This window comes from Oncorhynchus keta, chromosome 34 (assembly GCF_023373465.1).
Source record: "Oncorhynchus keta strain PuntledgeMale-10-30-2019 chromosome 34, Oket_V2, whole genome shotgun sequence".
Lineage (NCBI taxonomy): Eukaryota > Metazoa > Chordata > Actinopteri > Salmoniformes > Salmonidae > Oncorhynchus > Oncorhynchus keta.
In genome coordinates, this window is record NC_068454.1 from 22191905 (window position 1) to 22204410 (window position 12506).

At 43.5% G+C, this 12506-nt stretch overlaps 1 protein-coding gene across 2 annotated transcripts in view; it reads left to right on the forward strand.

Moving 5' to 3' along the window:
• The first annotated feature begins 9199 nt into the window (after positions 1-9199).
• The window catches only part of LOC118366629 (ephrin type-A receptor 3-like), a 195746-nt gene continuing 192439 nt past the window's right edge, over positions 9200-12506 (forward strand). The window contains exon 1 of one of the 2 annotated variants that reach the window (XM_052493448.1): positions 9200-9453. In XM_052493448.1, coding sequence (XP_052349408.1) covers positions 9243-9453 — 211 coding nt within the window. In that variant the 5' untranslated portion in view covers positions 9200-9242. The remainder of the gene's footprint in view (positions 9454-12506) is intronic. The other variant, XM_052493449.1, reaches the window with a different exon arrangement.

Consider the following 12506-nt stretch of genomic DNA (forward strand, 5'->3'; position numbering starts at 1 on the left):
ACACCCCTGATTTAGACCAATATGGGTTTCCAATCTCTCCAAAAGAATGTGGTGATCGATGGTATCAAAGCAGCACTACGATTAAAAGGTCATTTACCACCTTCACGAGTGCAGTCTCAGTGCTATGATGGGGTCTAAAACCAGACTGATGTGTTTCGTATACATTGTTTGTCTTCAGGAAGGTCGTGAGTTGCTACGCAACAGCTTTTCCAAAATAATTGGAGAGGAATGGGAGATTCGATATTAGCCGATATGCTGTTTTTTAGTTAGCTTTGCGACAGTATCAAAAATACATTTTGGATTGTTCTTATTATCCTCAATTAAGTTGGAAAAATAGCATGATCGAGCAGCAGTGAGGGCTCTTCGATACTGCACGGTACTGTCTAAATTATGTTAGCTTTGAAACCCCCGTTTATAAATAAACAAGCAATCATTGTACCATCAATTTAGCAAGATCTTGGCATGAAATTCATAAGTTCTTTGGTCTGAAAGGAGACTTGCCACCTTAAAAACCCCTGTAGCAAAACAGACTCCTGCCAATAATCTTGAATAAGAACATTTTTCAAGAGGATACATAGATAAAACTCTGAAATATCACAAATGTCTTTTAGGTGTGCAACAGAAGGTACTTTGTTGCATTCCACTTGGCAGTGTATAAATTATAAGCCTTTTTGCATGATGTTTGTGATACCCTGGCTTTAATTATGGAGGTGTCTTTCCCACTTGACCCTGAAATATGCATTCTGGGTAACTTTACAAATGTGAATGTAAGGAACAATTACAATATCAAATTAAAGAAATAGCCCTCGCCACTGCGAGGAAGTCAGATTCCCCTCTCAACTAAAAGATGTGTCTCTGAAATTAATAAGTGCATTCCTATGGAAAAGATGACTTATGCTTTATGATAATACATTTTTAAACCATTTTGTGAAAATATGGCAACCCTTCCTGGACTATATGAAAACACTTCCATTGGGGTTGTTAGATATGGGCTTGTAGATTGATGTAAATAGATGTAGATATTGTCTCTCAGTAATGTATTGTTTTGTGTAGGTTATTTTGGTCTTTGGAGAGGGGTGGGGAGGGTAGAGTTGTCTTTGTTTTGGTATTTATCCCATCCTTGTCCCATCCCTCTCTAGCGACTCCTGTGGCGGGCCGTGAGCATTAACACTGACACGATCACCAGTTGTATGGTGTTTTCTCTGACACATTGGTGTGGCTGGCTTCCGGGTTAAGCGAGCAGTGTGTCAAGAAGCAGCGCAGCTTGGCCGGGTCGTGTTTTGGAGGATTCATGGCTCTCGACCTTTGCCTCTCCCGAGTCCGTACGGGAGTTGCAGAGATGGGACAATTGGAAATCACGAAATTGCGGGTAAAAAGTAAAAAATAAAATAGTAAGATATGTGGATGTTCTCGAGTCTCATCATTCCACTCCACTTCTACCATGTAAAGTTCTTCATGACACTTTCACACGCTATAATAAGCAGCACAGACATGGAGCTGTGGTGATAAAGCTCCTCGAGACGAAACCTCAACACCATCAAGACGACCAAATGTTGTTTCCCTCCTTCTAATTGCCAGCTCTGATGGTTGGCCTCCTTGTTAAGCCGTTTAGCTGCTGTGTGTGTATGTGTGTTCTGCTCTCAAATCAGCAGGCAGACATGTTTTTTCTCTCTGCAGTTTTCTCCGTTGGGGTCCTCTACTCTACAGTACCGCCCTGCCTCTCTCGCTCTTCCTTTCTCTCTCTCTCTTCCTCTTTCCATCTCTCTCTTCTTCTTCCTGTCTCTCTCTGTTTATCTCTCTCTCCCTACGATCAGATCAGGAGGCTGACAGGATATATCAGCCAGGTCAGGTATAGAGAGTAGGAATGGTGTAAGAATGTCTCTATGGGGTTTCTGGGCTCCGGACCAATCCTGTCACAGAGAATCCCGATCTTAAACCCAGAGCCAAGACTGAGACAAACTCAGACAGCAATCGACCCTGCCTCTCCTTCTGGCTGCTCCTAATACCACTAATACTGTTTATATCCAAATTTGTGCTCCTATTACAACCAGTGGTCAAGGTGAGCCGGTGCTGACCAGTATGAAGAACAACTGGAACCTTTAATGTTTTACTGCTTAAGTTCTATTACCTCACATATTAGAGATACGGTATCACATTTAAAATTCAAACTCCAGTACAGTAAAATGACCAAAAGTACAATTACTGTGCTCTACAGAGATTTTATTAAACTAGTATTCTAATTCATAATTCCATGTTGGCCACACAGCTAAAGTAGGGAAACTCCCTCTACAACATGTGGCAATAGGCAGTAGCAAAAATGAGTGGCGTTGGCTATGGGACATAATAATTGTAAGTGTGTTGAGCATCTACCCAACCTAAAGGGTATGGTTCCCCAGCCTGCCTAGAAGCCTGTTCAGTGATCTAAAGTATGTTTCTAAAGAATGTACCACTAGTGGCCACAGAGAGGAAGAGGGCACCAAAACAGTCGTAAACATGGTAGTGTATATTTTTGTGTATGTATAGGCATTACATGCAGTACTTTTGTATATATCGTGTAACAATCTGCCCGCAGCTTCCAAACTGATATTAAGCCACATCTGTTTTGTCCGTTAGGATCTGCAGCGCAGCACGTCAGGCCACATCAGCACTTATATTCGCCTCTCTGAATCAATATTCCTCTCATAGCTACCGCCTTGTTCCATTGGAGGGGGTTCAGGAATGGACTGACACTCATTGAAATGAAAAACAGTTTTATTTTACTGTAATCCAGGGGAAAGCCAAGCAAAGGAACGATAGCTCGTTCTCTTTCCAGTCCAACTACAATAGAAAACAGATTAATTACAGTTAGCAGTAATTTCACTGAGTTGTAAAGACTAAAACAGAGAGAAGGAGTGAGCCGGAAGATCAGTCAAATCCCTTATACCAAAGGTCACTTAGGAAACACATACATCTATATGTGTTTTCTTTCATGATACGTCTTATGCTTAAACTATCTGACAACATTCAATATTACTTCATTATTTATTTTTTTAAATTTACAGAAAAAAACATTATGTTCCTTCCCTGTTTGTATAATTAGATTACAAGCTAATCAATGTGTTTGACTTGTTAAATCCACATGAACATGATTCGATTTTGTTGCAACATAAATTGCTGTCAACCTATTATGATAAATTTGATTAAATAACACATTATTTAAAGTACATTTAAAATGTTGCAATACAATGTAAAGTAAGAGATACAATAAAATACGTTGAAAAATAATGAAGCATTATTTCACCATGTATAATTGACATTGGTAGAGTAGTCCATATTGAACTCAATAGTAAATGTACATAAATCCTGTACACAAAAAATGTTGACAACTACTGTTCACTGAAATTCATAGACATTTGTTCTATTATGGCTATGTATAATATGTGAGTTAGAGAGATATGTAGAGGGTAATTTATGATAAGGGGACATGTCTTAAACCTGTAATAAACGTCACACACTATTAATACCTTGCCCAGAGCCAACCACTGAATTTATAGACATCCTGAGAGTTATAAATGAAATACTCACAGGAGGGGAAATTACTCCAAATTGTTATGCTATTGAACCAATAATTTCTAGGCTAAAATCAACATGCAACCATTTCAAAGATATTACTGAGTTACAGGTCATATAGGGAAATCAGTCAATTTCAATAAATGTATGGATTTCACATGACTGTTGGTCACAGATACCTTTAAAGGAAAAGTAGTGGCGCGGATCAGAAAACCAGTCAGTATCTGGTGTGACCAACATTTTCCTCATGCAGCGTGCCACATCTCCTTCGCATAGAGTTGGTCAGGCTGTTGATTTTGGCCTGTTGAATGTTCTCCGACTCCTCTTCAATGGCTGTGCTGGATATTGGCGGGAACTGAAACACGCTGTCGTACACGTCGATCCACAGCATCCCAAACCTGCTCAACTGATGACATGTCTGGTGAGAATGCAGGCCATGGAAGAACTGGGACATTTTCAGGAATTGTGTACAGATCCTTGCGACATGGGGCAGTGCATTATCATGCTGAAACATGAGGGGATGGCGGCAGACTAATGGTACGACAATGGGCCTCAGGATCTCGTCTTGGTATCTCTGTGCATTCAAATTTCCATCGATAAAATGCAATTGTGTTCATTGTCCGTAGCTTATGCCAACACCACCATGGGGCACTCTGTTCACAACGTTGACACCAGCAAACCCCTCACACTACACCAGCGTGCCAGTGACCATCGACAGTGAGCATTTGTCCACTGAAGTTAGTTATGACGCCGAACTGCTTTCAGGTCAAGACCTTGGTGAGCACTATGAGCAAACAGATGAGCTTCCCTGAGACGGTTTCTGACAGTTTGTGCAGAAATTATTCAGTTGTGCAATCCCAGATTTTCATCAGCTGTCCAGGTGGCTGGTTTCAGACCATCCCTCAGGTGAAGAAGCCGGATGTGGAGGTTCTGGGCTGGCGTCGTTACATGTTGTGAGGCCGGTTGGACGTACTACCAAATTCTCTAAAATGACATTGGAGTTGGCTTATGGTAGAGAAATTAACATTCAATTCTCTGGTGGAAATTCCTAAAATCAGCATGCGAATTACACGCTCCTAAAACTTGAGACAACTATGGCAATGTGTTGTGACAACATTGCACATTTTAGAGTTGCCTTTTATTGTCCCCAGCACAAGGTGCACCTGTGTAATGATCTTGCTATCAGGTGGATGGATTATCTTGGCTAAGGAGAAATGCTCACTAACAGGGATGTAAAAAAATTGTGCACAAAACTTGAGAGAATATTTTTGAGTATATGGAAAACATCTGTGATCTTCACATTTTTGTTTAATATAATATCAGCCCATTCTCTTATGGAATACACCAGGAGCTACCGTCCACTAGGGGCAATGTCAGCACCTATTAACATCTAAACTCAGCAAAAAAAGAAACGTCCTCTCACTGTCAACTGCGTTTATTTTCAGCAAACTTAACATGTGTGAATATTTGTATGAATATAACAAGATTCAACAACTGAGACATAAACTGAACAAGTTCCACAGATATGTAACTAACAGAAGTGGAATAATGTGTCCCTGAACAAAGGAGGGTCAAAATCAAATGTAACAGTCAGTATCTGGTGTAGCCACTAGCTGCATTAAGTACTGCAGTGCATCTCCTCATGGACTGCACCAGATTTGTCTGTTCTTGCTGTGAAATGTTACCCCACTCTTCCACCAAGGCACCTGCAAGTTCCTGGACATTTCTGGGGGGAATGCCCCTAGTCATCACCCTCCGATCCAACAGGTCCCAGATGTACTCAATGGGATTGAGATCTGGGCTCTTTGCTGGCCATGACAGAACACTGACATTCCTGTCTTGCAGGAAATCTCACACAGAACGAGCAGAATGGCTGGTGGCATTGTCATGCTGGAGGGTCATGTCAGGATGAGCCTGCAGGAAGGGTACCACATGAGGGAAGAGGGTGTCTTCCCTGTAACGCACAGCATTGAGATTGCCTGCAATGACAACAAGCTCAGTCCGATGATGCTGTGACACACCGCCCCAGACCATGACGGACCCTCCACCTCCAAATCGATCCCGCTCCAGAGTACAGACTTCGGTGTAACGCTAATTCCTTCGACGATAAACGCGAATCCGACCAGCACCCCTGGTAAGACAAAACCGCGACTCGTCAGAGAAGAGCACTTTTTGCCAGTCCTGTCTGGTCTAGCGACGGTGTGTTTGTGACCATAAGCGACGTTGTTGCTGGTGATGTCTGGTGAGGACCTGCCTTACAACAGGCCTACAAAATCTCAGTCCAGCCTCTCTCAGCCTATTGCGGACAGTTTGAGCACTGATGGAGGGATTGTGCGTTCCTGGTGTAACTCGGGCAGTTGTTGTTGCCATCCTGTGCCTGTCCCGCAGGTGTGATGTTCAGATGTACCAATCCTGTGCAAGTGTTGTTGCACGTGGTCTGCCACTGCGTGGACGATCAGCTGTCTGTCCTGCCTCCCTGTACCGCTGTCTTAAGCGTCTCACAATGCGGACATTGCAATTTATTGCCCTGGCCACATCTGTAGTCCTCATGCCTCCTTGCAGCATGCCTAAGGCACGTTCACGAAAATGAGTAGGGACCCTGGGCATTCTTCTTTTGGTATTTTTCAGAGTTAGTAGAAAGGCCTCTTTAGTGTCCTAAGTTTTCATAACTGTGACCTTAATTGTCTACCTTCCGTAAGCTGTTAGTGCCTTAACGACCTTCCACAGGTGCATGTTCATTAATTGTTTATGGTTCATTAATTGTTTATGGTTCATTGAACAAGCATGGGAAACAGTGTTTAAACTCTTTACAATGAAGATCTGTGAAGTTATTTGGGTTTTTACGAATTATCTTTGAAAGACAGGTTCCTGAAAAAGGGAACTTTCTTTTGTTGCTGAGTTTAGTAGGTTTTAAGCCACAGACTCCGGCTCCGAGGGTCCTGTTCATTCCCAGTACTAGGCACTTGTTTTTTTGTTTTAAGCCTTTCCCAAACCTTAACCAATCAGAATTAATACCTAAACTTAAATTTTAGTGTCATTTTTACAGAGTTTGACTGGCAGCTAAGATACAGCACCACATAGCGCAATTAAAATGTCAAGCCATGGCGTAATTCTGTGACAGCTAAGATATGGCACCCCATAGAGTAATTAAAACGTCAATCCATGGCGTAATTCTGTGACAGCTATGATATGGCACCACATGGCGTAATTTAAACATTAAGCCGTGGTGTAATTCTGTTGTAAGGCCATGGTTTGGTGTTTTATTTGGAGATTGGGTGGTGTAATATTGTATTGACGAATGCTGACTCTGAAACAGTGATTCGGTCTTTCTCTTCTCTCCCTCTACCTCTCTCTCTCCCTCCACCCTGCAGCTATCCTGGGATGGGTTCTCGGGGTGTGTGACGTTACAGCAGGCAGCGGTAGGGGCAGTCCTGTCACTGTGGATCAGTGTGTCAGGGGCCTCAGCAAGCAGGACATGCTACACCACGTCACACCACGACAACAAAGCCTCACTAACTCATGGTTTCCCAATCTTGCTTATCCTGGGAACCCAAGTGGGTGCATAAAGGGCTAGCTAGACTCAAAGGTCCATGCAGCACTACCTGATTCAACTCATCAACTAATGCTTTAAGAGTAATCGCATGTGTTAGTTATAGCCAGAACAAGGAAACCCTACTCTAATTTTTTACTCGAGTTTATCGGAAAAATTATGACTTAAGAATATGAAAAGCAATATATTTATTATAATTTGAGTGTATTTATAAATACATAAATATGTTTTAATTAAATTTATAATCAGTCAAGTCTGAGAATGGAGCTGTGTGTTTTGCTGGGGCCGATGCTTGGAGAGGGAATGCTGCAGGACTGCTAGGGCTAATGTCTGGAGAAGGAATGCTGCAGGACTGCTGAGGCTAATGCTTGGAGAATGAATGCTGCAGGACTCATGGGGCTAATCCTTGGAGAAGGAATGCTGTAGGACTCCCGGGGCTAATGCTTGGAGAAGGAATGCTGCAGGACTGCTGAGGCTAATGATTGGAGAAGGAATGCTGCAGGACTCATGGGGCTAATGATTGGAGAAGGAATACTGCAGAACTCCTGGGGCTAATGCTTGGAGAAGGAATGCTGCAGGACTCCCGGGGCTAATGCTTGGAGAAGGAATGCTGCAGGATTGCTAGGGCTAATGCTTGGAGAAGGAATGCTGCAGGACTCCTGGGGCTAATGCTTCGAGTCACCCTCGAAGCATCGTTACCCATCGCTCCACAAAAGCCGCGGCCCTTGCAGAGCAAGGGGAACTACTACTTCAAGGTCTCAGAGCAAGTGACGTAACCGATTGAAACGCTATTTAGCGCGCACCGCTAACTAAGCTAGCCGTTTCACATCCGTTACACTTGGAGAAGGAATGCTGCAGGACTGCTAGGGCTAATGCTTGGAGAAGGAATGCTGCAGGACTGCTAGGGCTAATGCTCGGAGAAGGAATGCTGCAGGACTGCTAGGACTAATGCATGGAGAGGGAATACTGCAGGACTCCTGGGGCTAATCCTTGGAGAAGGAATGCTGTAGGACTCCCGGGGCTAATGCTTGGAGAAGGAATGCTGCAGGACTGCTGAGGCTAATGATTAGAGAAGGAATGCTGCAGGACTCCTGGGGCTAATGCTTGGAGAAGGAATGCTGCAGGATTGCTGAGGCTAATGCTTGGCGAAGGAATGCTGCAAGACTCCTGGGGCTAATGCTTGGAGAAGGAATGCTGCAGGACTCCTGGGGCTAATGCTTGGAGAAGGAATGCTGCAGGACTCCTGAGGCTAATGCTTGGAGAAGGAATGCTGCAGGAGTCCTGGGGCTAATGCTTGGAGAAGGAATGCTGCAGGACTCCTGGGGCTAATGCTTGGAGAAGGAATGCTGCACGACTACTAGGGCTAATGCTTGGAGAAGGAATGCTGCAGGAGTCCTGGGGCTAATCCTTGGAGAAGGAATGCTGTAGGACTCCCGGGGCTAATGCTTGGAGAAGGAATGCTGCAGGACTGCTGAGGCTAATGATTAGAGAAGGGATGCTGCAGGACTCCTGGGGCTAATGCTTGGAGAAGGAATGCTGCAGGATTGCTGAGGCTAATGCTTGGCGAAGGAATGCTGCAAGACTCCTGGGGCTAATGCTTGGAGAAGGAATGCTGCAGGACTCCTGGGGCTAATGCTTGGAGAAGGAATGCTGCAGGACTCCTGAGGCTAATGCTTGGAGAAGGAATGCTGCAGGAGTCCTGGGGCTAATGCTTGGAGAAGGAATGCTGCAGGACTCCTGGGGCTAATGCTTGGAGAAGGAATGCTGCACGACTACTAGGGCTAATGCTTGGAGAAGGAATGCTGCAGGAGTCCTGGGGCTAATGCTTGGAGAAGGAATGCTGCAGGAGTCCTGGGGCTAATGCTTGGAGAAGGAATGCTGCAGGAGTCCTGGGGCTAATGCTTGGAGAGGGAATGCTGCTGCTTCCTACTTCTGATCATCTGTTGGGAAATTGACCTCTTGTGAACTTGAGCGTCTCTTTGCCAATCGATTGAGCTCTGTAGGACCCTGCAGAAAACGAGAGCCCCCCCCGCTCCAGCCAGTCTCCGTTCAGTAGAGCGAGTGAGAGAGTAAGACAGAGAGAGCGCAGACTCCTCCTCATTCTTCGGTGTCAAAGTTGACATCAGCCCCGGAGCCGAGTTGAATGCGAGCCTCTTGTCTGAACCGGAGAGCGAGCTCACATCATTCAGTGGCGCATGCTTTACGGAGTTATGTACCTCGCGCTGTCTTGCCCTCTGAACTGCCTGCCGTCATGGATTGCAAACCGCGCGCGAAACCACTACTACTTTGTATTTTTCTGTTCATCTTGTCGTTTATTTGCCCAGCACTTCTGATCATCCACCCGTCCAATGAAGGTAAGAGTGAGAGAGAGAGGGTCTGACATAAAAAGAGAAAGAGTAAATATCCATGTTAGAGAGGGGAGATAGGTTATGCGTTCGCTCCCAGAGAGAGAGAGCGTGGTAGGCTGCAGCGGCTCGTGTTGCAGTCTGGACCCCAGGCATTTAAGGTTGTTCTAACAGCACTGATGCTGTGGATGGACGGGACAGCCTGGACATGTCATGATAGACCATTCGATAATGTCCAAAAATTGTCATGGCGGAATTTTAGCACATTTTTAAATGATCGTGTAATTATTTTAACCCAGTCTGTGTTTTGATCCAAGATGGATGTAATGCAATAGAAGGCTTGATGCACGGACTCCGTGTAGCGTTTTAAACTCTCATTAAGAGCTTTGGCCCGCTGGTAAATCGATGGAAACTGGTGTTGGATGGGGGATCACGATAATCAGCTTTATGCATTTAACAGTGGGGTGTCCGTGCATATATTGGTTGGAATTAACGATTGGTATTCCATCATTATTCTCTAAATAGTGATAATAATACATTTTGAAACGTGGATGCGGAAGTGTTCATTAATATGTTTGGTATTATAACTCACAGATCCCCATGTAGGCTATTGTCCCAAGACAACAACACCGAGTAGAAGCAGGCAGTTCAAGCGCTGTAGTGCACACTAAAGAACCAGAGGCAGGCAGTGAACCTTCGCTCCTCTTAACCCAAGCGGATCACACATTAGCCTCAATAGATGTGTATTTAGAAAATGCTGCCTATTCACATGAATTAGTATTCATTCACACGGATAGTTTATTGGATTATATAAATATGCCCCACTTTGTGGAGACGTGCTCGAAGGAACACGCACACTCTCCTGATTGATATCCCATAGCGCGCTGTACGCAAGGACTCTTCCACTCGACATTTCCATCGCTTAACTAATCCATTGGCTACTTTTCCTTGAATAGGCTGCTCTCGACGGGTTGTTTATTATCGCGCCGCCGACGCATGCACTCTCGATGGGTTGTTTATTTTCGCGCCGCACATACGCATGCACACACATGGTCCAGTTATGAAATTATTGGCCTATAGTTTCAAATGCCAAAGCTCCTCAGGTAATTGCACATTGAGAAATTCCTGTAGCCTACTTGTACGGTCAATAGTGAGACAAAGCCAAATAATAATCAAGAGTGAGCTCAGTAAAATGAAGCTATTTATTGTCACGCTATTATTGACTTGTTTTTACATGGTAATAGGCTTCGCATTAGTTATAGGCATTATAATTCAAATTTGAGAACATGTTATAGAATATATTTTCCCTGATGAATTGTAACATAATTGAACTGTAAACATATAGGCCTATAAACAATTTAAGTGAATAAATAGCCTAAGACCTTGAAGGCACACAACTGAAAACATGCGATCGACTAGACAGCATTTCCCCATAGGCCTATTTTTTTTTATTTTATTTTATTTCACCTTTATTTAACCAGGTAGGCTAGTTGAGAACAAGTTCTCATTTGCAACTGCGACCTGGCCAAGATAAAGCATAGCAGTGTGAACAGACAACACAGAGTTACACATGGAGTAAACAATTTAGCAAGTCAATAACACAGTAGAAAAAAATGGGCAGTCTATATACAATGTGTGCAAAAGGCATGAGGAGGTAGGCGAATAATACAATTTTGCAGATTAACACTGGTGATAAATGATCAGATGGGCATGTACAGGTAGAGATATTGGTGTGCAAAAGAGCAGAAAAGTAAATAAATAAAAACAGTATAAAAACAGTATGGGAATGAGGTAGGTGAAAAAGGGTGAGCTATTTACCAATAGACTATGTACAGCTGCAGCGATCGGTTAGCTGCTCGGATAGCTGATGTTTGAAGTTGGTGAGGGAGATAAAAGTCCCTCACTCCCTATTCTTTGTTGCAACAGGGTGGACATATCGTCTACAGCACAAAGCCTATACCATAGGCGACTACAGTATCACTTTTGTGTTTTTCTTGAAGGAAAGGACAACGCTTGAATATAAAAAAATGGCCTGAGAATATGGTATCAAAATGAACAACGAATAACGCTCAAAGGTCAGACAGATTAGGCCTATGGGCCAGCGCGAGAGGTCAAAGTTAAGGCAACATAACACAACTTTGTCTTTGGACAAATGCCTAGATTTCAATCCACATCATAGCTCTTTAAGCTGATCAATGTATTGTAACGGGAAGGATTTAGTATTGCTACAAACCAGTCATTTCTCCATGCATGTAAACTGCTGGGTAGAGGCGCGTATAGTATCGCCTTGTCTCATCTTTAGACCTATATTGTAGTCTAACTCATAGGCTATATAAACGGTTAATAAACCAAGCTTGGAGATTATGAAGTTACTTTATTTTTTAGATTTGATGTATGCCTAATTACGTTTATGGGTCTCTGGGCAGCATGTTGGGATTGGCCGGACACAATTTATGTGTTTTGTTTTTAAGAAACGTCTGACATTTTGAGGGGATTATTTCAGCTTTGATATTTTCGATTCTACAGCACATGCTTTTTGGCTGCTTTTACTGTTTGACACTTTTATTCACCTCACTACTTCCAGTAGCCCACACAGCTCGATCTCGGCAGGCCAGACGTCGACATACACAGTATAGTCAAGTCAAATATAGGCCTAGTCGTTCTATTTTTGTTAGCCTAATTATTGTTTAGGGCTATGTAGGCTATGCACTTATTTATCGGTCATGAAGTTATTATTATCTCCTGTGGTGGTAGAATAATCTAATAACAATGGGCTATGTATCCGTTGTTAATTGCCCATTATTTTCGTAGCCTGTAGCTTATTATTTATAAAAGTCTGCTTTTGTGCATTGTATGGCCACCCGAAACACCCGGTCTGTCTACCAGAGAGTGTCAGTATCGAGCCGTTCTCACCGTGAAGCCGCACACGCTCTAGCCTATCTGTAATAATAGAAGTATCAAAAATACTTCTATCAGAAACAGAAAATGCACACTCTGCGGAGCAAGAGGGAAGAGAGGAATCGTCTCCCTGTTTGATGCTGTTTTTGTGCTCGAGGCACCGT